The 21255-nt window shown below is 35.7% G+C and overlaps 1 protein-coding gene across 1 annotated transcript in view; it reads right to left on the bottom strand.

The window, feature by feature from the left end:
• LOC306850024 (mirror-image polydactyly gene 1 protein-like) overlaps nucleotides 1-21255 on the bottom strand; it is a 68770-nt gene that overhangs the window by 27302 nt on the left and 20213 nt on the right. The window contains exons 4-11 of the mRNA XM_079385438.1: nucleotides 20757-20836; nucleotides 16931-17144; nucleotides 15512-15650; nucleotides 13165-13270; nucleotides 10688-10817; nucleotides 6678-6711; nucleotides 5406-5576; nucleotides 121-228 (exon numbers count right to left, since the gene is read on the bottom strand). Of these exons, the coding sequence (XP_079241564.1) occupies nucleotides 121-228; nucleotides 5406-5576; nucleotides 6678-6711; nucleotides 10688-10817; nucleotides 13165-13270; nucleotides 15512-15650; nucleotides 16931-17144; nucleotides 20757-20836 (982 nt within the window). The remainder of the gene's footprint in view (nucleotides 1-120; nucleotides 229-5405; nucleotides 5577-6677; nucleotides 6712-10687; nucleotides 10818-13164; nucleotides 13271-15511; nucleotides 15651-16930; nucleotides 17145-20756; nucleotides 20837-21255) is intronic.

Raw genomic sequence — 21255 nt, 5'->3', positions numbered from 1 at the left:
TGTTGGCAAACACCCTGGCGTGTTACGTGTATTCGCTGAAAGCTAGTGCAGGCTAACCCGAGGGCTCATGACATTCATTTCCAGAGGCTTCTTCCCACGTGGGTGGTGTGTGTGTTTTACCTTGCTCGCTCGTTCCCGATTGTTTTGGGCAGCCAGGTGGCGGGTGCTGTTTGCAGAATTATGGCACGGCTCTTTCACACGAAGAAGCTCTTGTTCCAGACGCTTGCACTGGAGATGAGAGAGAGAAACGGTATCACTTGAACGCATTAAATCAGAATTTACCCAGGTTATTAGACCAGCTAAAAGACACTTGCTTTCACACCTGGTTGCTTTTGCATGAACTAGACAAGCCAAAATTGTGTTAAGTGATCCTATGATACCTTTTTCACATTTCCGGGATTCTCAGCAGCGGAAGTCGTCATAGTTGGGTTAACTTCAAGAACAGTGAACAGGAGAGTACCACAACAATATTTTTTTGCATTCCCATTTGCTCAAATAGCAAAAGAAAAACTCCACGATAGTGTTTTCATGACTTTCAAAAAAGGAAAAAAGTTGAGAGAGACTGATAACGGCAGTCAGAAGACAGAACGATGTCAAATTTACCATCCCTCCCATAGACGCTGCATTAGAAACTAATTTTTTGTAATTTGATGCAAAGTATAGTGTTATAAATGTACATACATCAGTGTCTTGTGAAAAGGGTCCATTAGGTCCTTTTCAATGTTTCTGTACCGTGGGACAGATGTTTCTTAGAAATTTCCACTGTGCATTTATAGTTTATTATATTTACATTTTAAAATAACTGGTTGGATATATTATATAGTCTTATGGAAAATAATATTTTATTTCTTTTTTGAGGAGTGGGGGTTATCTTGACAGAATCATTTAAACTGCAAAACACTGGTGGACAAATATGATTGTAACTTTTTTGAAAGCGTTTAAATAATATTTGTATTAAAGTTGGCTCAGGAACCATGTGAAGACCAGTTGCACCGCCACATGGAAAAATCATGTGTATGTAAGTCTGTTCTAAGAGAGGTGAAATCTCTGCAGGGTATAATCCTACATTCTCAGTTATTACTATATTTACTGTAAGAACCTCAGCACACACTTGCTGATATTACTCTCCATTTGTGTCTGTGATCCCTGGAGGGACAGACTCATTTGTGGTACATTTCAAAAATAAAAATCACTGACTTTTATGAAGAAAAATATGCACAAAATTCAAGAGACTGCTGTGGAACATCCATAGTTTAAACCACTTCAGTAATTCAGTAGTATTCATATATTTAAAAAAAACTGCAGACAACTGCTTGTGTTTGAGAGATGCCATTAAAGTTTTTCGTTTTTGACCAATTCTCAAGATTAACTAGTTGTTTATTAGCATGCCAATTATTAACATATTGGCTGTTTATTAGCACATATTCTGCATGACCATATTCTACCCAATACCTAAACCTAACAACTGCCTTAACTATTTAAAAGCAGCAAATTAACAGTTTATTGAGGCAAAACTCATAGTTAATAGCAAGAACTGGACCTTAAAATAAAGTGTGACCGGTTTTCTTTTTTGTTTTTGTATTACTATTATTTATTTATCTGCATGTACCTGTAAAATTAATAATAAAATTAATCAAAAATATATTAAATACATAAAAGAATAATTAAAAATAAAACTACAAATATTTTAATATTTGAAAAATAAGAAATATTTTTAAAACCATGTAAATGATTTGTCTGAGGAATTATTCAATTTTACTAATAGTAATGTTATATAGATACAATTAATTACACACTAAAGCAAATTTATTAAAAATAATAAATAAAAATGAATGAAATGAGTAAAAAAACTAATAATTAAATAATTATGTAAATTATTTAGAATGACTAAATTCTGCATTTTTCCAACAAATTAAACTACAGGTCTTTAAGGTAAACAATGTAAACAATGGCTCAACTAAATGTACCTAAATAATATTGACATAAATAATATTATGTCAAAGAAAAATATAACTATGTAAATGTGAAATGTGAAACACTTTAGTATAAGGACCAATTCTCACTCTTAACTAGTTTCTTATTAGCATGCCGATTACTAACGATTAATAAGCAGCAAATTAGGAGTTCATTGAAGCAATAGTCATAGTTAATGGCTTGTAAATAGCGAGAATTGGACCTTAAAATAAAGTGTGACCAAAAACATAATTCCCTATATCCACAAAGCCTATCCTCATTTTCCCATACAGTACAAGACTCTCTGGTGGGCTGTCAGACAGACTTTAAACATACACCGACATGACCAGCTCTTTGGTGGGTATTATTGTAAGCGGGCTTGTTTTCTACCAGTCCATATGTGCTCCTCTCCATGTACACATTCCAGGATCGACGGACACTTACCAAGAATGTAAACCATCCTCACGGCCTGACAAGTCCCAATGTTTCAACATTCAGCCGTCTCAAAGAGTAGCGCCGGCGCAAACAAGCCTCTCAGCCACCGACCCCACTCCTGTTTCTTTCCTCTGCAGACTAAAATAATACCACCGCCGTCCAGACAAAACACACAGTGCCTCTTTAGTGTCAGCCTGAGTTATGGTTCTCGGGCAGCAGATGTCTTTTAGGGGGAAACGTATTTTAATCAGAATGCACCTCTGCGGTGACGCAAAAGGCACCAAAAATAGCTGCGGTTGGGGCGAAATGGGGAGTAGAGACAGACATATTAATCTATTTTAACTTTTTAATCCATACTAACCAGCACAACAACACAAGAGGTCTGAACCACGTGGCATCATGCACAACGAGCGTAAAAAAAAATCAGCGGAATAAGATCTCGAGATGCGACTTCATTTCCCCTCTCACTTTAACATCAGCACTCTATCAAGATCAAGAGAAATTCAATAAGCGCCCAGCGCAGGGACATAACGAAGCGGATCTTATTCGCCGCGTTAACTGTGAGGAGAGGAAGGAAGTGAGAATAAGATTTATTTCCTCCAGCACTTATCCAGCTTTTCATATTCCGGCAGGCCAAAGGGATGTGGCGGCCCTCTGCCTGCAGCCGGGCTCTAATCCCTACGAGATGAGGAGAGAGATGGGAGGAACGGCAGGGGAGGGAGATATCCTTGAGGATAGAGAGAGGACCCATTCCCGTCTCAGAGAGATTAGGTGTGGGGTTTGCAACTTACTTCTGAAATTACCCCATAGATTCAGGTTTTTGGCCCCAATGAAAAAGCATGGCAGCGTTTGACAGCGTGTGCTGGTGGGTTTTGGGTGGAGTTAGAAGACTGACACCTGGCCTTCTGCTCATATCAGAGAGGTTGACACAGGTTGTCATGGTCGAGCTGCCACTGGCTTTCTGGTTGAATTTATCTGCACGACAGGATTTATTTTATTAATCTGGCCTACATCCAATAAAGGACTCAGTGGACTGGAAGACTCTGAGTGATACAAGTACATTTACACTATGAAGAGAACAAAAACCAACTATAAGGTCTCAATTTATAAATTTTTCTCACAATATATATATATTTTTTTCATTTTTTAAACAAATAAGTCGTTATCTTAGACTTCCTTATATTCTTGGACTTTAAAAAATTAATTGCTTAATATAATAAAAGCATATAATATTAAAAACGTCATAAAATAGATTTTAAAAATTAATAAAAAAAATACACTATTGTTCAAAAGTTTGGGGTCATTTCCTTTTTTCAAGGAAATTAATACTTTTATTCAGCAAGGATGCATTAAACAGATCAAAAGTGACTGTAAAGAGTTTTACATAGAATTTTTTTCTAACAATTTCAAATAAATGCTAAACTTTTTTCAACAATGTGCCTGAAGGAAATGAACCATGGTTTTCACAAAAAAACCCCAAAAATTAAGCATCCCAACTGTTTTCAACATTAATGATAAAAATGCTTCTTGAGCTGCAAATCAGCATATTAGAATGATTTCTGAAGGATCATGTGATGCTGAAAATTCAGCTTTGCATCAAAGAAATCAATTATATTTTATAATATATTTAAATAGAAAACAGTTATTTTATTACAGACTGCAAAATCTTATGATACCAAACTTTTGAATGGTGACGTACATTTTTTTTTAACAAAATATGGTATGCAAAAAAATCTCTCCGGTACAGGCAGAAATAAGCCAGTTAGGTGGACTGGGTACTCTATAGTTAAAAGTCTGAGTTTTACAGCTCTGATGTATATGTGCCGGAACTAAGCAACTGTGTTTCTTATGCCACAAACTCTGCCATTATTCATTTATGAGTTTACACACACACACACAGACACACAGACACACACAAAGACACAAAAAAAGAGATGTAGAGGTGTCGTAGCACAGCAAGTCTTCCACATAGCTGCATTTGTTCAGTTTGCAGCAATGGCTTTTTTTCTCCTGCTTATGGACTCCTGTCGGGCAGGGTTTTAAGGACCATAGCAGGTCCAACAAGGAAGATGGAAAACATTTTAATCAAAAATATTTCTGCGTATCCAACCACAGAAATATTAGAGCACATTATAGCTGGCAACCACCTACACAGATGAATTTGCAATCGAATGAACAGTTCCCTTTTTTACTCTTTATCTACATTATGTTTTGTTGCAGAATTTTATTTCTAAAATATCAACATTTTAGACCGAATCACTCATATTTTTGATAATATAAATGAGTTTTGCATCACTCATATCCAATAAACACCACCTCATATCCATTAATATTGATTACAGTAAATTACCCATCTAAAATACTGAGTGTCACAAGTCTGGGAAACCAAATAGTCAGAAAGGCCTCTATGACCTGTACCATCACACCCGATAAAAGTTACAACACACACTACCCGCTGACCCAAAACAACACTGGGAATGACCGTTAGATACAATTCTCTGTTCAAATAAATCAACCACATTATATAACAACAATTATGAGACGTAGGCAGCATTTACCAACAAAGAAATCCCAGCAAATACATCCACTGCCCCACACTTGAACTCTATGATGATGCTGAATATCTGGATGTCAATATTTAGCTACCTGCTTGTTTGTTTTCATTTGATTGAATTATGTGTGTAGGAACGATATACCAAATATTTGAGGTTATGCAGCAATATTTGTCCCTACATGTGAATTAGGTAGCTGGTGTGTTGATTCTTAAATCAGTGCAGGATCTGTGAATAAACACAGATGTATGTGCTTTAATAGACCAATAATCAAAGTCATCTTGCAGAGGAGTTAAAACGCAGGAGGAGAGATAGTCAATATTTAGAGAGTCGTATTTGATTTTTTTTTTTTATGGTGTAAAGGTTTCTGGCTTGGTACACAACTACTGTGAGTGGAGTGTTTAGGGCTGGTGTGTGTTAGGATTGACCCTTAGCTGAGAGTGTGTGCATGCTGTAGGTTTGTACCCTGGTTAAAGCAGCGTCTCTCTCCTCTATGACGGCTTTCATCTCCTCTGAGGTGATCTGGGAGCGATGCTCTCTGGCCCTCTGGATCTGTTCGATGATGGCCGCCCCGCTCTGCTCGATAGCAAGGGCAGAGTCCGCGCTGTTAACCCTGTTCAACAACTCTTCCAGGTCCTGACCAAAACACACAAATGGCATCATATCTCAGATGAAAAGTAATGCTAAATATCATCTCAAAAATCAGTTGATCACATTTTAAAGGAATCGTTTCAAAAAAATGAAAATTTACTCTCCCTCAGAGAATAAATGAGTTTGTTTCTTCATCAGAACAGATTTGGAGAAATTTAGCATTACATCATTTGCTCACCAATGGATCCTCTGCAGTGAATGGGTGCCGTTAGAATGAGAGTCAAAAAACATCACAATAATCCACACAACTCCAATCCATCAATTAATATCTTCTGAAGTGAAAAGATGTGTGTTTATAAGAAACAAATCCATCATTAAGATGGTTTTAATTTCAAATCATTGCTTACGGCTAAAATACGAGTACTAAATCCATAATATTGCTTTCTCGAGTGAAAAAGTCATCTCGTCTGAATCAGGAGCGAAATATGCACAGATCAAACACGGTTTCAAAACAGTTCTAAACAATACGTTGGTGGATTTTGATATGAGAGCACAACAGGGGACGGACCTTTTCACTGGAGGAAGCATTATTATTGATTATGGACTGGTATTGCGCCCAAAAGTGACGGTTTAAAACTAAAATGCCATAATGATGGATTTGTTTCTTACAAACATTTATATTTTCACTTCACAAGACGTTAATAGATGGACTGGAGTCGTATGGCTACTTGTGGATTATTGTGCTGTTTTTATCAGCTGTTTGGACTCTCATTCTGACGGCACCCATTCACTGCAGAGCATCCATTGGTGAGCAAGTGATGTGATGCTAAATTTCGTCAAATCTTTTCAGATGCCTTTGGTCACTTATCTGCTTTTTTTGATGAAAGAAACAGAAGCAACTTGAGACATTACGTCAAGTAATTATTAGCAAACCACTGTCAATAGAGGCACAGTTCAAAAATGCTCATCAAATAGCTACCTGATTTTACGTTCATGTGCAACAGATGCACAGAAAATGAACAATTTCTTCATCAGAATAAGCATCAAAACAAGCCCTTCATGTGGCTGTGTTTTCATTTAAGACAGTCGGACAAAAAGGGTACACAGAACAATCAGAGATGAAATTCTCTAGTGAGGAAGGCTTACCACATCACTTTCTTCAGGTTTAATATTCTCCAGCCTGGAGAGAGATGGAGAGAGATAAAAAAAAAGTGTGTGAGAGAGAGAAATAGAGAAATGAAATGTAGTGAGCTTCCTTGAGTTTCCTTTATGTCACTCTGCAAAATGAGATCACTTCCCAAATCCAGTAATTGCATTCTGTGGGTTTTGGTATGAAAGCAGAAGACACACTCAGAGATATTAAAAGTGCCGCCTGCTCGTGCTGTTATTCCACTGTAATGCCCATTCTGCTCAGAACTGACAGCGAATTGTTAAGTTATTAATGTTTACTACTTTATATGACTATTGGGATCAATTGTTCATATGTGTGGGGAATCGGAGAGACGGATTAGGCCTGAACCTTTTGTGCCACACCTGCCATGAGCATCTTTATAAAGGCAAAGACAACAGTAATTATGGAGCCAAATGCCTGGAGACACACGCGTCACACACTGTTGGAAATATTTATGATTTTGAAGGTTTTTCATATGGACCTCCATAACAAATGCACAGTCACAAAGATTTGCTCATGGCTAATGTAGATCAACGGCATGGCAAGTCAAATCTTGAGGTTTTGCAATAAATGTATGAAATATATACAGTGGGGTCCGAGAATCTGAGATCTCACTATAAAAAAAAATTAAATAAGTGCAAATAAACAAAAAGTTAGGTTTAAAAAAATAAAAATAAAAAAATAATGATAATGTAAAATTGTTATTTAATTAAAAAAAAAGTCTAATATTTCCAATATTATTTAAAATGATTTTAAAAAATCATAATAAAAAAATTATGCACATTTACACTACCATTCAAAAGTTTAGTGTCGGTAAGTTATTTTTAATGTTTTTGAAAAAACAAAAAAAAACTTATGCTCACCAAGGCTGCATTTATTTGATCAAAAATACATTAAAAACAGTAATATTGTGGGTAACACTTTATTTTAAGGTCTCTTAACTAGTTGCTTATTAGCATGCATATTACTAGAATATTAGCCATTTATTAGTAGTAATTAAGCACATATTAATGCCTTACTCTACATGACCTCATTCTACATCCCTAATCCTTCCCAATAACTACCTTAGTAACTATTAATAAGCAGCAAATTAGGAATTTGTTGAGGGACAAATCATAGTTAATAGCGAATAAGTGTTTCCTATTAAGTGTTACCATACTGTGAAATATTTTTTACAAATTTAAAATAAGTTTTCTATTTAAGTATATTTAAAAAAAGAATTAATTCCTGTGATGCAAAGCTGAAATTTCAGCATCATTGCTCCAGTCTTCAGGGTCACACGATCCTTCAGAAATCCTTCTATGCTGATTTGTTTCTCAAGAAACATTTATTACTATTATCCAAGTTGAAAACAGTACTTAATATGTTTGTGGAATCCATAATACATTTTTTTTTAGAATTCTTTGATAAATAGAAAGTTCAAAACAATTTGAAAAATAAATCTGTTGTAACATTATAAATTACTTTACTGTCACTTTTGATCAATTTAATGCATCACTGCTTAGATTAACTTCTTTATAAAAAAAATATACCAACCCCAAACTTTGAAATGGTAATGCAAATGGAAAATATAAGGTCCCCACTGTATATTTATACTGCCACAGTTTCACTGGTTTCAGAGAGAAATGACGGCAGGTGAACTGCAGAAATTCACCCTGCCTACTTTTACAGACCTCACCGATGTGATGCTCCTTTAAGAGCAAATCGAATTCCTCCATCAGCCACCAGGCAGAAAAAACAACAACCCCTCCACTCATTTACAAAGGCATTACATGGATCTCCATCCATTATAAAGGTACATACTCATTCACACAATGGACCCAAGAGTGACCTCCGAAAATAAGGGCTTAGAACACGTGCGTCCATATTCCCTCAAAGATAATGGGATTCCACTTGGCTATCAATTATAATTTTTTTGAGAGAGGGGTCGGAATGGAGCCCTTGAACACAGCTATAGGAGGGACGTGATTTAATAATTAAATTTTGAAGAGATTTTGCGCTCATTGGGCGGCCAGAAAATGCATTTCATGCCTCTTGATAATTGCGGTTTGAGCGACTTGAGTAACTATCAATAAATCATGAGGCCGACTGAAATATTAAACAGGGTGTAAGGTTATATGAATACCTCTGGAAAAGGACGTCAAGCAATAAAGAAGAGCTTTAACTCATATTTAAAATATACTAGTTGTTGCATCCTCATAAACATTGAGCCTTTTTAAAACCACAACCGTTCTTGAACAGGATATAAATACTTCCGTCCCCTGGAGGGCATAGGGCAATATTCGTTTTGAAAGGCCCGTCATCAAACAACAGCTCCAGTTATGAGCAGTTAAACATACAAGGAAGAAGATCATATTAATTAGGACCCAGCAGGCAGGGTGGTAAACAGCAAATATCCATAGGTTTAAAGCACGGGATTGATTTCCTATAGAGTGGAACTTCTGAATGACAACCCAGTACTAGGATGAGGGGACTCTTAAAAATGTCACACCCCTCTGATATATTTCCAAACCAATCGATATTGGATTTCCCCTCAAACCCTTTTCTGTTCATTCAGTTTGTCCTCTAGCAGGAAGAATAAAGCAGCTTCCCATCACAATGCTGAGTAAAGCCATATGCCTCGTGTGCTTCTCAAACCCTTAAAATCCACTGCCTTTAAAAACGCTGAGAAACTTTAATGGCTCTTGGACTAAGGGTGGACACAGAACCTAAGGCACCTCACAGAAGCTTCTGACCATAAAGTAAGCTTCACAGTTACCCATTTATCAACGTGCGTCACCGAAGACGTTTATCAGACAATATAATGTTACCAGACATAAGCCCTTTTCACTACTCCTATCAATAAATACAATGAGATGCGTCAAGGTATATCAAACTCTACTGACTGTATGAGCACTAGGCCTGAGTAGTATATTAAATATATATCAAATATTCGATATCTTCAATATTTAGTATTTATTTTTGGCGAAATAAAATATTGCTAAATTTTCACAGCCATTTACCCCTTGTGTCATTAGGAAAGCACTACAACAGAATCCATTTTCAGCAAGTCTTTAAGACACAGTATTGTACGTCATAGTGCTTGCAATGCCAAGGGAATGCATGAACTGATCAAATGATTACCATTAATGCAATGCAAGTTGCTTTGGATAAAAGTGTCTGCCAAATGTAAATGTTTTCAAAATACCATTTAAAAATGTGTTATGCCAACCAAGGCTACATTTATTTGATCAAAAATGCAGTAAAAACAGTAATTGTTTGAAATTGAACCATATGAAAGCGGAATAGATAAGCTTTCCATTGATGTATGGTTTGCATATGGTAAACATTTCTTCTTATTATCAATATTGAAAATAGTTGTGCTGCTTAATGTTTGTGTGGAAACAGCGTTAACATTTTTTCAGGATTCTTTCATGACTAGAAGTTTCAAAAGAACAGTATTTATTTGAAATCAAATTTTTGCAACAGTAAAATCCTTAACTGTTGATTTAATGCATCTCTGCCAAATAAAATTAAATTTTTCTTACTGACGCCAACTTTTTAACAGTAGTGTATATATGGAGATATATATGGAATAATGTAGCTGCATCGCCCAGCCTTAATCAGCACTAAAACTCCACGTGTCTAGACCACTAAGCCAGGGCTTCAACAATCAATGGGCCTCATTTACAAAAATAAAATTTCTGTGTAAATCACTCCTAAAACCATTCTGACATAATATTCAAGTCAAAGGGATAATTCCCATCATTATACAAATGACTTACTCAGCATTTTATTCTGCTCCTGTTTTATATACAGGTATCAGTATTACAATCTAATTTTGAGTATGATGGCACAACTTGACCGTGTGAAAATTGCAAATTGAAATGATTGATTTTCACTTTGTGAGGAGCTTCTTGGAGAGAACAGAAATGATCAGAGCAGCATGTAGTTAGACAGACTGAACTGATGGTCTGGTTTTGGAAGAGGTTTGAACGGCACATACTCCAGCGTCGCCTCCTGAAGCTTCTTGGCCCGAAGTAAAGCTTCATCCCTCTCCTTGTTAGCCAGACGCAGTCTGGCCATCACAGCCTGGTCTCTCTCCCTCTGAGCCTTATAGATTTCCTCGACTAACGCTGAGAGAGAGAGAGAGAGAGAGGGAGGGAGGGAGAGAGAGAGGGAGGGAGAAGGAGAGAGAGGGAGGTTATTATTCTGGTATTGCACTCCAGAGCTCCAGCTGCACAATAACAAGGCTAAGCTCCTCGGGAAAGAGGTTATTGCAGTTGAAACACTATGGCATAAGTATTAATAACTCTAAGTGAGCCTTATTTTGAGAAGACAGTTTCCCCTGGGGAGGTGTGTGTCTGTATGCATGTGTGTGTGTGCACGAGCGCCCAGAGCAATAAAAACAGCAGCAACACCCTGAAGTCAGAGTTCCAGGCTCTTGGAGACTGTGGAGACATTTTATTTATGAAATTTCAGCATGGAAACATTCTGGTTTATCAACATTGTACGGGAACAGCGAGCAATTACACCAGGCTCATGGATGTCAGAAACCATCTGAAAAATAACCTCATATAGGAGGACAAACATGACTGTGTTTGACCTACAGGCCTCAGAAGGTCCACGGGCATGCTGACGTATGCATTTCCAAAACAATATTGGAAACGAAGGCCCCTGGTGAATGAATGAACAAATGAATGAACTAATGACCGAACAAACAAGCAAATGAACAAACGAACGATGAATGGGTCCATGGGCATACTGACGACTCTCCAAGCAACACTGGAGAAACAGACCGCTAGAAAATATAAATTACTGAATGAATAAATGAATGAATGAATCAACAAACACACAACCAAATAATGACTGACTGAATAAATGACAGAATGAATGAATGAATGACAATATATTATGGCAAAACAATACTGACTGCTAGCAAATATAAATGACTCAACGAAAGAACAAATGCAAAGGAATAAAATGAACAAATAAATAAATGAACAAACTAACAAGTAAAAATGAACCATTTACCAATTTCCAAAGCATAATTCTGAACAAAAACCAATATAACTAGCAAATATAAATGACTGACTGAACAAACAAATTAACAAAAAAAAACAAACACCAAAGAAATGAATGAATGAATTAAAAATTTAACAAATAACAAATAAACTAACAGAAGTATCCATCAGTCAATTTCCAATGCATTGTTACCCACAAAGGCCACTAGCAGATATAAATGACCGAACAAACATACAAACAAACAACTGAATGAATGAATGCAAAGAAATTAACCAATAAATAAATAAACGGATGAACTAACAAGCTAAATTATCTATGAACCAATTTCCAAAACCTTATAACACACAAAGGCTGCTAGCAAATATAAATGGCTGACTGAGCGAACAAATGAACAAATAAACAAACACGAATAAATGAATGAATGAATGAACAAATAACAAATTTGAGAGAACGAACTAACAAATGAAATGATCCATGATCCAATTTGCTAAGCATTATTACACACCAAGACCACTAGTCAATATGAATGAAGAAATAAAGAAATTGATGAATTAAAATGGACAAAAGACAGATGAACGAACAAAATAACAGACAAACAAACAAAGAAGGTATGGAGAAATGCTTGAACGAAAACAAAATAAATAAATGAGCAAAGTTTATTCCAAATAAGAGAGGTTTGATTAAAATTTGCTCTGATTTTGATTCAAGCACCTGACCTGACCTGCACAAAACTTAAAAATCAGGCAGACAATTTGGTAAAATCCACAGGAGTTACCAAACGGTCCTTGGCACCATCTCTAATCCCACCGAACGCGGCACTGTTATCCATCACTCGCATCAATTCTTTCCTGCATGTTACGATAAACAGTCATTCCCGCACTAAGCCACTACAAAGTTCACAAAGCAAATCAATATTGCTGGAATTTGCTGATTAAACATCTCCAACCCGAACTATACAAATCATATTGAAATGAGGGCGGCGAATACATGCATTATCATCACCTTATTAAATGAACAATTTGGCTGCCTAATTGCGTGTCATATAAGTCACGCGTTACGTATTTCCGTTTAATTAACAAACTGTGAGATGGCGCTTTTTAGCTAGTTAAGTTCTAATGAAAAGTGAATATTGGCTAAATATTTGTTCAGCAAAGGTGAGGAGCGTGTACTTTTCATTGACAAAATAATCTGTTACAGAGAGGCATGATCACTTTATGTTAGACATTCTGGTTTATGTTTACAATTGTCAAAGTGTGCTTTTCTCGGGCTCTGCTGACATGTACTAACTAATTCATTAAAAGTGTTTATTCTATTGGAAGGTCAGACGCTTGCATTTAGAGATTATGCAATGTCACACCTCATACGTAAAAAGGTAAATGCTGCCATATTAAATGAGCCTACTTATTCTTTATTCCTTTCAACCATATACGCATCCATCTTTTCACCCATGCATCCTACCTGCTGCTCTCTCACTGGCACATGCCTCCAGCTCTGCCTCCTGCAGCTGAGAGTCCAGAAGCTTGGTTTCCAACTCCTTCTCCTTCAGCGCCAACTTCTCCTGGAGCTGTAGACACACACAAGACATAAGTAGAACTTTATAACTTTATTCACACTGATGATCAACAAAGCTGCTTGGTAGACGAATACTAATTTGTGTTTATTTTGTGGTTATTTCCACAGTCTACTAAAAAGTGTAAATTAATAATTTTTGCATGAAACTGCATAAAATTTTAGGTCGTATTTCACCCAACAGTTAAAAATATACACCACTGTTCAAAAGTTTGCAGTTGGTAAGATTTTTATTTTTTTTTCATAGTTTTGAAAGAAGTTTCTTATGCTTGCCAAGGCTGAATTTGGTCAAAAATACAGTTAAACAGCAATACTATAAAATTTTAGTGCAATTTAAAATACCTGTTTTCTATTCGAATATATTTTAGAATATAATTTATTCCTGTGATAAAAAGTTGAATTTTCAGCATCATTACTCCAGTCTTCAGTGTCACATGATCTTTCAGAAATCATTCTAATATGCTGACTTGACACTTAAGAAACCTTTCTTATTATCAATGTTGAAAACATTTATGCTGCTTAATATTTCTGTGTAAAACTGACACATTTTTTTCAGGATTCTCCAATTAACAAAGTTCAAAAGAACAGAATTGTTCTTCAGCAATCTTTTGTAACAATTTTGTTGCAATATTTTACTGTCACTTTGTGTTCTTGCTGAATAAAAGTTTGAACTTCCTTATAAAAAACCCTCACCCCAAGTAAAACACTGTAAAGATTCTAATTTATGGCTTAATTTTTTTTATGCAGAAAATAGGTTTTTAGGTGAAATATGACCTGAATATCATATATTGGCATCTACTGGCCACACTTTAACTGAAAAACTCATATCAGCCAACCACAACTTTATAACCCCTGCGTCAAGCTTTTGTATTTGCACCACTACATCATATAATTCAGGACTTCTTATAAAAAAAATAAAAAAAAGATGAACTGTCATGTCTTGGCTGTAAATCTGGATTGGTGAGTCATATTTTATGAGCCTCTCAATGATAGATTTAACCTCCTGTCTTAAATATTTTCATCCCGTTTGTTTTTGTCCTCCCGGACATTGAAAACATGACGGGGTTGGTCCAGAGTCCTCAAAGGGCTCTCTCAGATCACTGCCAGCAAAAACACACTCTTGGGACATGTTCCTGCTCCTTTGTCAGGAATCACAACTACTTGCAAACCAGGGACATCAATTACAGTCGTTTCCCCCTCTCCGACCCCTCAAACGACACGTCTCCAGATGGGTGCAGATATGCCACATACACTGACTAACACAATTTCAAGACTCTAGTCCTATGCCCTGAAAGAACAATGATGGAGCAGAACAGAATGTAATGCAGTTTACTAAAGGTTAACAACGACTTCTGCCCTCTTAGATTTCAATCCCTTCCCAGCCACCTGACGTATAGTGACGACTTTTTACAACACAATCAACTCCTGATGGTTTAAACCAAATCCTGCCATAACATCACAGAGTTAAAATGGATTGTAAGCACAAACTCCACAGACAACTTGGTCATTAAACACTTCATTTTCAAGTACTGCACTACCACAGAACGCACTGTTACCATGGAAACAGAAATTGTTGCAATCAGCACAGCACTGAGTTTTTTTCAACCCAATGTCGACTAGCTTGGCAACGTTTGCTAACAAAAGCTAGCTACCTACCTAAAGTTAATATTGGATGTATAGAGTATGAAGGACACTACCATTAGATAATAAGACGACAGATTGAGTGTGAACTGCAGAAGTATGGCAATGTTTGCTAACTTATGCAGAGCTGCTAGGAAAGGCACATATGAAAACATTTTAGCAAAATGCTATGTTATGTTATGACGTGTATCTCAGTACAAGACTAACAACCTAAATTTCAAAAAGAAAGCTAGTCTACTCTCTGACTGAATGAGCAGATTACAAAACAAGTCAGGGTAGTGTCAAGTTTAATTTTTGACAGGAATGAAAACGAGGCTGTGAGGGGTAGAAGTAGTGCATGGATTGTCATTGTACTGTTGTTTAACAACATTGTTCAGCTAATCAAATGTCTTCCCAAAAAACAACTTTCAGTAGTCAAAACTTCATAAACAGTTTTGAAAGTTGTTAGTTCTGAAAATTACATGATCCTGTACAAGACTGTAAGTCTATCTCTCACAGCCTCGTTTTCATCTTTGTTAACTTCAATATGGCGTCTAACCTGTCTATTTAGGCCCAGAATGACTGACTTCAAGAACTTCTTAACATGCAAATTCACCTTCTTATTGAGTTCTCTAAGAGAATCCAGCTCCTTTAAGAGAAAGGCAATGTTTTTCTCTTTATCCAGAACTGGTACTTGCTTTTTGCAGTCGGTGATAACTTTAGAATTTCCCTGGTCCTCGTGAGCTGGAGCATGCCTTCAGAAAAGACAAAAGTTCATTAGAAACGTTCGTATATTAGACTCCCAAACGGGCAACAAAAAATGAATCATTCACATTCTGACATGCAATTATCAAATACACAAGGGATGCGGTCTCTCACTTTCAAGAATATTACTGTGACTTATTTACTTTGAGATATTAGTCAAATCATACAGTTGACCTTTAAGGTAATATTAAAGTATTACTGCACTGTATTGCATGGTAAATTACTTCCCTCTTGTAGCCAGGAATTCGATTCAGTTCTTATTAAGGAGGCAAAGAAAATGCATTGGAATCTATATTTATAGTTTCATGCTGCGATATAATTAAAATCATCTTACAATGGACAACCATGCTAAAAGTGAATATTACTGATATATTCATATTCTATAAAGGCTTTCTTGATAGTACTCAAGACAAATGAAACTAAACAACTGTTGCAAATTGGATATTTTTTAAATGGCATACTACCTACTATTTTTTTTTTATAAATTAGTATGTAATATTAATACTATGCACAGTATGCACATTTTTGTACACACGGAACAGTTGGATGACCTACTGCATTTGTATGGTATATAACAAAGCTGACTGCATGGTATAATGTATACCACAATGCAATGCACTCCATTTGACAATTTCAAGAGTACCAAATTTTTTGCATTTCTCCTTGTTGCATTATTTTACTAGCTTGGCAAAATTTAATGTATTTTTGCATAAAATAGAATTAAAATGATATAACTTACCATAAATTTTAACATAAAATAAATAATGTAATTATATAATTGTGTAAATAATTATATCTAAAATTAAGTATGCAAATATGTAAAGAAATAATATATTATTTTATAATTATTAGAATTGAACATTAAAAGTAGCAAGATCATGTAAAAACTGAATCAAAATAAAGTAATTTATATAAATATAATATAATATATAAATATAGAGACAGTATGAATGTTTACACAAATCATTTATTTATTATAATTATTTATTATTGCAATTAAATTATTAGTGACATGACAACAAAGCATTATCATTGCTTATCGTTACATACTGCTTTCCATACTTAAAAAAAAAAAAGTACACAGTATGGTAGTATTCCATTTTGAACATAGAAAAATTGTTTCAAGGGAATGGAAAAAACACAACTAAAAGTAAAAACACAAAGGCTGAGGCTAAAAAAGCTGCAAACTAAAATTAAAATGAACTTTTCAGCCCTAATAATGATTGGATTTTGATTACTCCGTGTAAGTGAGTCTCTCTGTTCTCCTGACCTGAGCGCGGCAGACCCTGCCCTGCTGACGTGAGGTGTGTGGACCGGACTGCTGGCTGTCTCGTTAATATCCTGCTCCTGCTGTGCTGCGGGTCTCTGTGGAGACCGTCTCTCCTCCTCCATGATTCTCACTTCAGCTGAAACTGAGCCTGGCACGGGTGGGGGTGGAGGGAGTCTGAGCGTCAAACCTTCTCTGGGCCTGGGAGTCTTAGATACTGTGCCAAAAAAATAGAGTAAGAGAAACAGTAACATCATAATTGCTTTTCTTCACTTTTAAAGTACCACCAGGTGATGTTATGCTCCAAAAATGACTAAATAATTGCACTGCATTACTATTACTAAATGATGTCCAAACCATAGTTGGTCTGTGTTTACCACTGATTTGACCTGACGTGCAACATCCCAGGAGAAGGGGAAAATGTCAAACATAATTTCATATAATTTGCAACTGTTCTTTTTGTTTTATTTTTGCAGTGAAATGCAAAGAATATACGTTATTTTTAATTAATATAATATTATATAAAATGTATTTTCATTTTTTGACCCTAAACCAAGTTTTTGTTTATTTGTTGTAGACAGTTTGATTGCCTCTGATTATTACTATTATTATACCATGGCTTTATGTGAAGAAATAAAATTTAATTCACTGTAAATCGTCTTCACGACTACCATTGCTCTCAAATCTCATTTATGTAATTCAAATATGTGCATATATAAATTAGGCATACTGTGGTGTCAAATCTGGTATGAGATTTTTTTTCTTTTACTCATACAAATGACGTGATATTAAGATTTGATGGAGCTTTTAGTCATTTTTGGATCAGACTCTGGTCACTACAGACATTCATTATAAGGAAAAGAGCATAAGAAAGAAAGAAAGGTTTGCAGAATTTATTTTTGGGTGAACAATTCCTTCCAAATTTTAATCCTTTTATCCTCCACTATTACAAGCTAGTGAAAAAATAGTTACTGTTTTCAAACAGGTTTTCCTGGCTGTCATTGGTCGGCTAAACAGATGATCCAACCACTCCAATCCAATGCTATTGCTATTGGAGTCAATGTCGGAATGTTCAAACAAACAGAGCATGTTTCAAAAGCGCCACACTGTTTAGACTATTCAGTGAAATCAACCTAAGCTGACTCTGCATATAAAAAAAAGAAAAAAAAAAAAGAAAAGTATTTTAGCATCCAGAAAAAGCTTTAGGAGCTCTCTGAAAAGGAAAACCCACAAGAAAGACATTGCAACCATAACATATAAGACTTCCATTCTTCTGCTGGGAGATTACAGTCTGACGGTTTGAAAGGAAGCTCTGTTGGTTGGTTTGCGTCAGCTCTCTGAAAAGGAAACTAGGTCTGGCCGTCTTTCACGAGGGAATGTGGCGATCCGTGCCGAGTGACTGGCAGGAGGGGGAAAACGAGGTCTTCTGTCAATGTTTCTGTAGCGCTCAGGGCCAGAGAGGCAAACACAGAGGCCTGTCTCTCTGGCAGCCTTTCTGAAAACGTGCTTTGCTCCTCAGGGAAAGCTGGATGTAACCCGGATCGTTTGTGATCAAAGAGCGACGGCCCTTGAATCAGAGATTTTAAATGAGTGTAAATTTGTGACGACAAAACTAGTGAAGACAGAGACCTGAAAGATGCAATGAAGGTTGAAATTGTGAGAAGCAGAGGGTGTTCAAACTATTTTTAAAGCTAAAATGCATAATTTTTTGTTAAAAATAATGTCTTTCAAACAGGTTTCCTGAATTCATCTGCCATTAACATGCCAAACAGATAGTCCCTCCCTCAAATTCACGCTATTGGTTGAGTGTTGCTGGGTGGAGCTGGTCAGGATGCTCAACAAACAGAGCAATGTTTTGATAATGCCACAAAGCCACAATGTTCACACATTTCAGTGGAATCAACCTACAAAAAAAATACAAAAAAACTCACACTTCAGCTTTAACATCTACAAGCAAATTAAACCGATAGTAGCGCTAAGTGCATGCACAGGGTCAAGTGCTTCAGAAAAAAGCCGCCAGGCCGTCCTACGATTATAAAATATACATAAATCAGTTCAACATCAATGCAATTCAAATTGAGCAAAACTCAAACACAGAGTGCTTAAATCAAAAGCATCAAAAAAGGGGGAATCATTCTGCGTTAATAAATGCGTCATGATGCTCGAGTCTTGCGACCACGATGTCCAAAAAGCTCCAGCTTAGCCGCCACAATTATTTAGCGAAAGGTCAGGTTTTGAAGTCGAGATCAGGGAGGTCTGCCTCATGGCTTTGTTGCTAGGGCTCTGCTCTCAGGATTGCTGGAGACAGTTATTAGTATTCCCCGTAAGACTCACCCGTGCAAACACCAAATTCAAACCATGAATAATAACGCCAAACACACTTATAGAAGCCCTTTGTCACACTGCAAATATGCGACTTTTGGATACATTGTTCCCTAACCTGGGTTACTTCTTTAATTTTATCTCTCTCTCTGGGTGTCTCTCACAAAGGTAACTGCCCCTGAGAATGTGTGTTTAAAGCGCCATTTCCCTCACAAATGGGGTGAACGGGACTTTTAATCTAAGCGTGCAAAGTAAAGGCCCATTTCCTACGGGAACCAAGTGAAAAAGGACTCAACATTAAGAGCAAATTCAGAAATGAAGAATGATGAGTGTGAATTTGAATTGAATTGGCCACAAACTGCATGATATTGGATTGAATGAGAGAAAAAGGAATGCACTAAATTGTAATTCAAAGAAACACAATAGAGTTATACAACAATTTGTCCATCACAACACCAAAACTAGCAAAAAAAGATAACTTGGATGTTTAATTTGAAGTTTCCATTTTATAAGCTTTTTGGCTCTATTCTAATTAGAGCATTTTGAGTAATTAAGTCTTTTTCCACAGTGGTCCATAAAATATAATAATATTATATGTATATAATGTATATATATATATGTATATATATATATGTATATATATATATATATATATATATATATATATATATATATATATATATATATATATATATATATATATATATATGTAAATAAATGTCAAAATCATTCAATATATCAATTATTAAGCAGAAAATTAAAATAAGTTAAAAATAAAATAATCAAACACTGATTTTTTGTTTGCTGTCTCAAACCCAAGTCAAATTCAGGAATGTAACTGCCATTTAAAAAATATTCTTAATTCAAATCTAAATGGTGCACATCACCAGAAAATTACCAGACATGACCATTTCCTCTATTCATTCTTGTGCCATCTTACTAATGTCTGTCACTAATAATCAAACACAGGCTGATTAACCGCCTGCAAAAAGATTGAAGTGTTTCACCAACAGCCAAAATGTATATTTGAGCAGCGAGGCAGAATAAATTTGCATATCAGGAGCGTCTGGTGAAGGGTTGGTAAATACTCTGTTTATCTCTCATTGTCATTCCAACCAGTCTATCTAAATAGTGTCTCTTCTACAGCATTATGGCCTAGGTAAAGTTATTACGCAGCAGCCCGGCATTATGGAATAATGTAAATAAATGTTTATGTAGATAAATGAATAAATAAATAAATACATGTAAATAACTGTTAATGTACTATATAGAGCATTTAGACATCGGGAAGCCTGTAAAACAAGTCTATACTCATAAAAACAGACACATTCTGGCAAAAATGCAAGAGGAAATGGTAGTAGCATAAATACTAAACAAATGAGGCAAGAAAAAAGAGCCATATAACTGTAAAATAACACAATTAGCTTTTTTAATAAGATATGTTTTGTTGTGATTTGATAGCAATTATCATGCACTAAAATAATAAAACTAATGTATAATTTATTACCTTGTGTGAGTTTCTCCTCCAGGGCTTTTGATAAACTGTGACACTGGGATGTAGCTGAAGTAGTTTCTCCTAAAGAGGCTCTGGAAGAAAAAAAGATGTGAAATATATAAAATCAACACTTGTTTTTTTTTTTCTCATCCCCTTCGATATCTAACAGCAGTGCACTCTGTCTGACATACTCAGGAGAAGACAGGAACAGGATATTGACAAACTGTACATCAATGACATTGCTTTGAAGGACCTGCATGTTTTGTTTCAAAGCGCTGAGTAAAGCAAGGACATGAAGCAAATATCAAAGACCTTCAAGAGTTCTGACCCTAAGAGGACAGAGTTAACTCTTTTTACAAGTTGTATTTTTTGCGAAACAAACAATCAGTATCAAGAGTAAATACAAATACCACTTGAGCTGTAATATACAAACACTATAAATGTGAAAATACAGCCAAAATGTACTTTAAACCCATTGCAAACTGAGCTAATTCATCATACAACATGTATA

Source organism: Barbus barbus (assembly GCF_936440315.1).
Source record: "Barbus barbus genome assembly, chromosome: 30".
Classification (NCBI taxonomy): domain Eukaryota; kingdom Metazoa; phylum Chordata; class Actinopteri; order Cypriniformes; family Cyprinidae; genus Barbus; species Barbus barbus.
The sequence above is the reverse complement of the archived record's forward strand: the minus strand, read 5'-3'. Positions and strand labels throughout refer to the sequence as shown.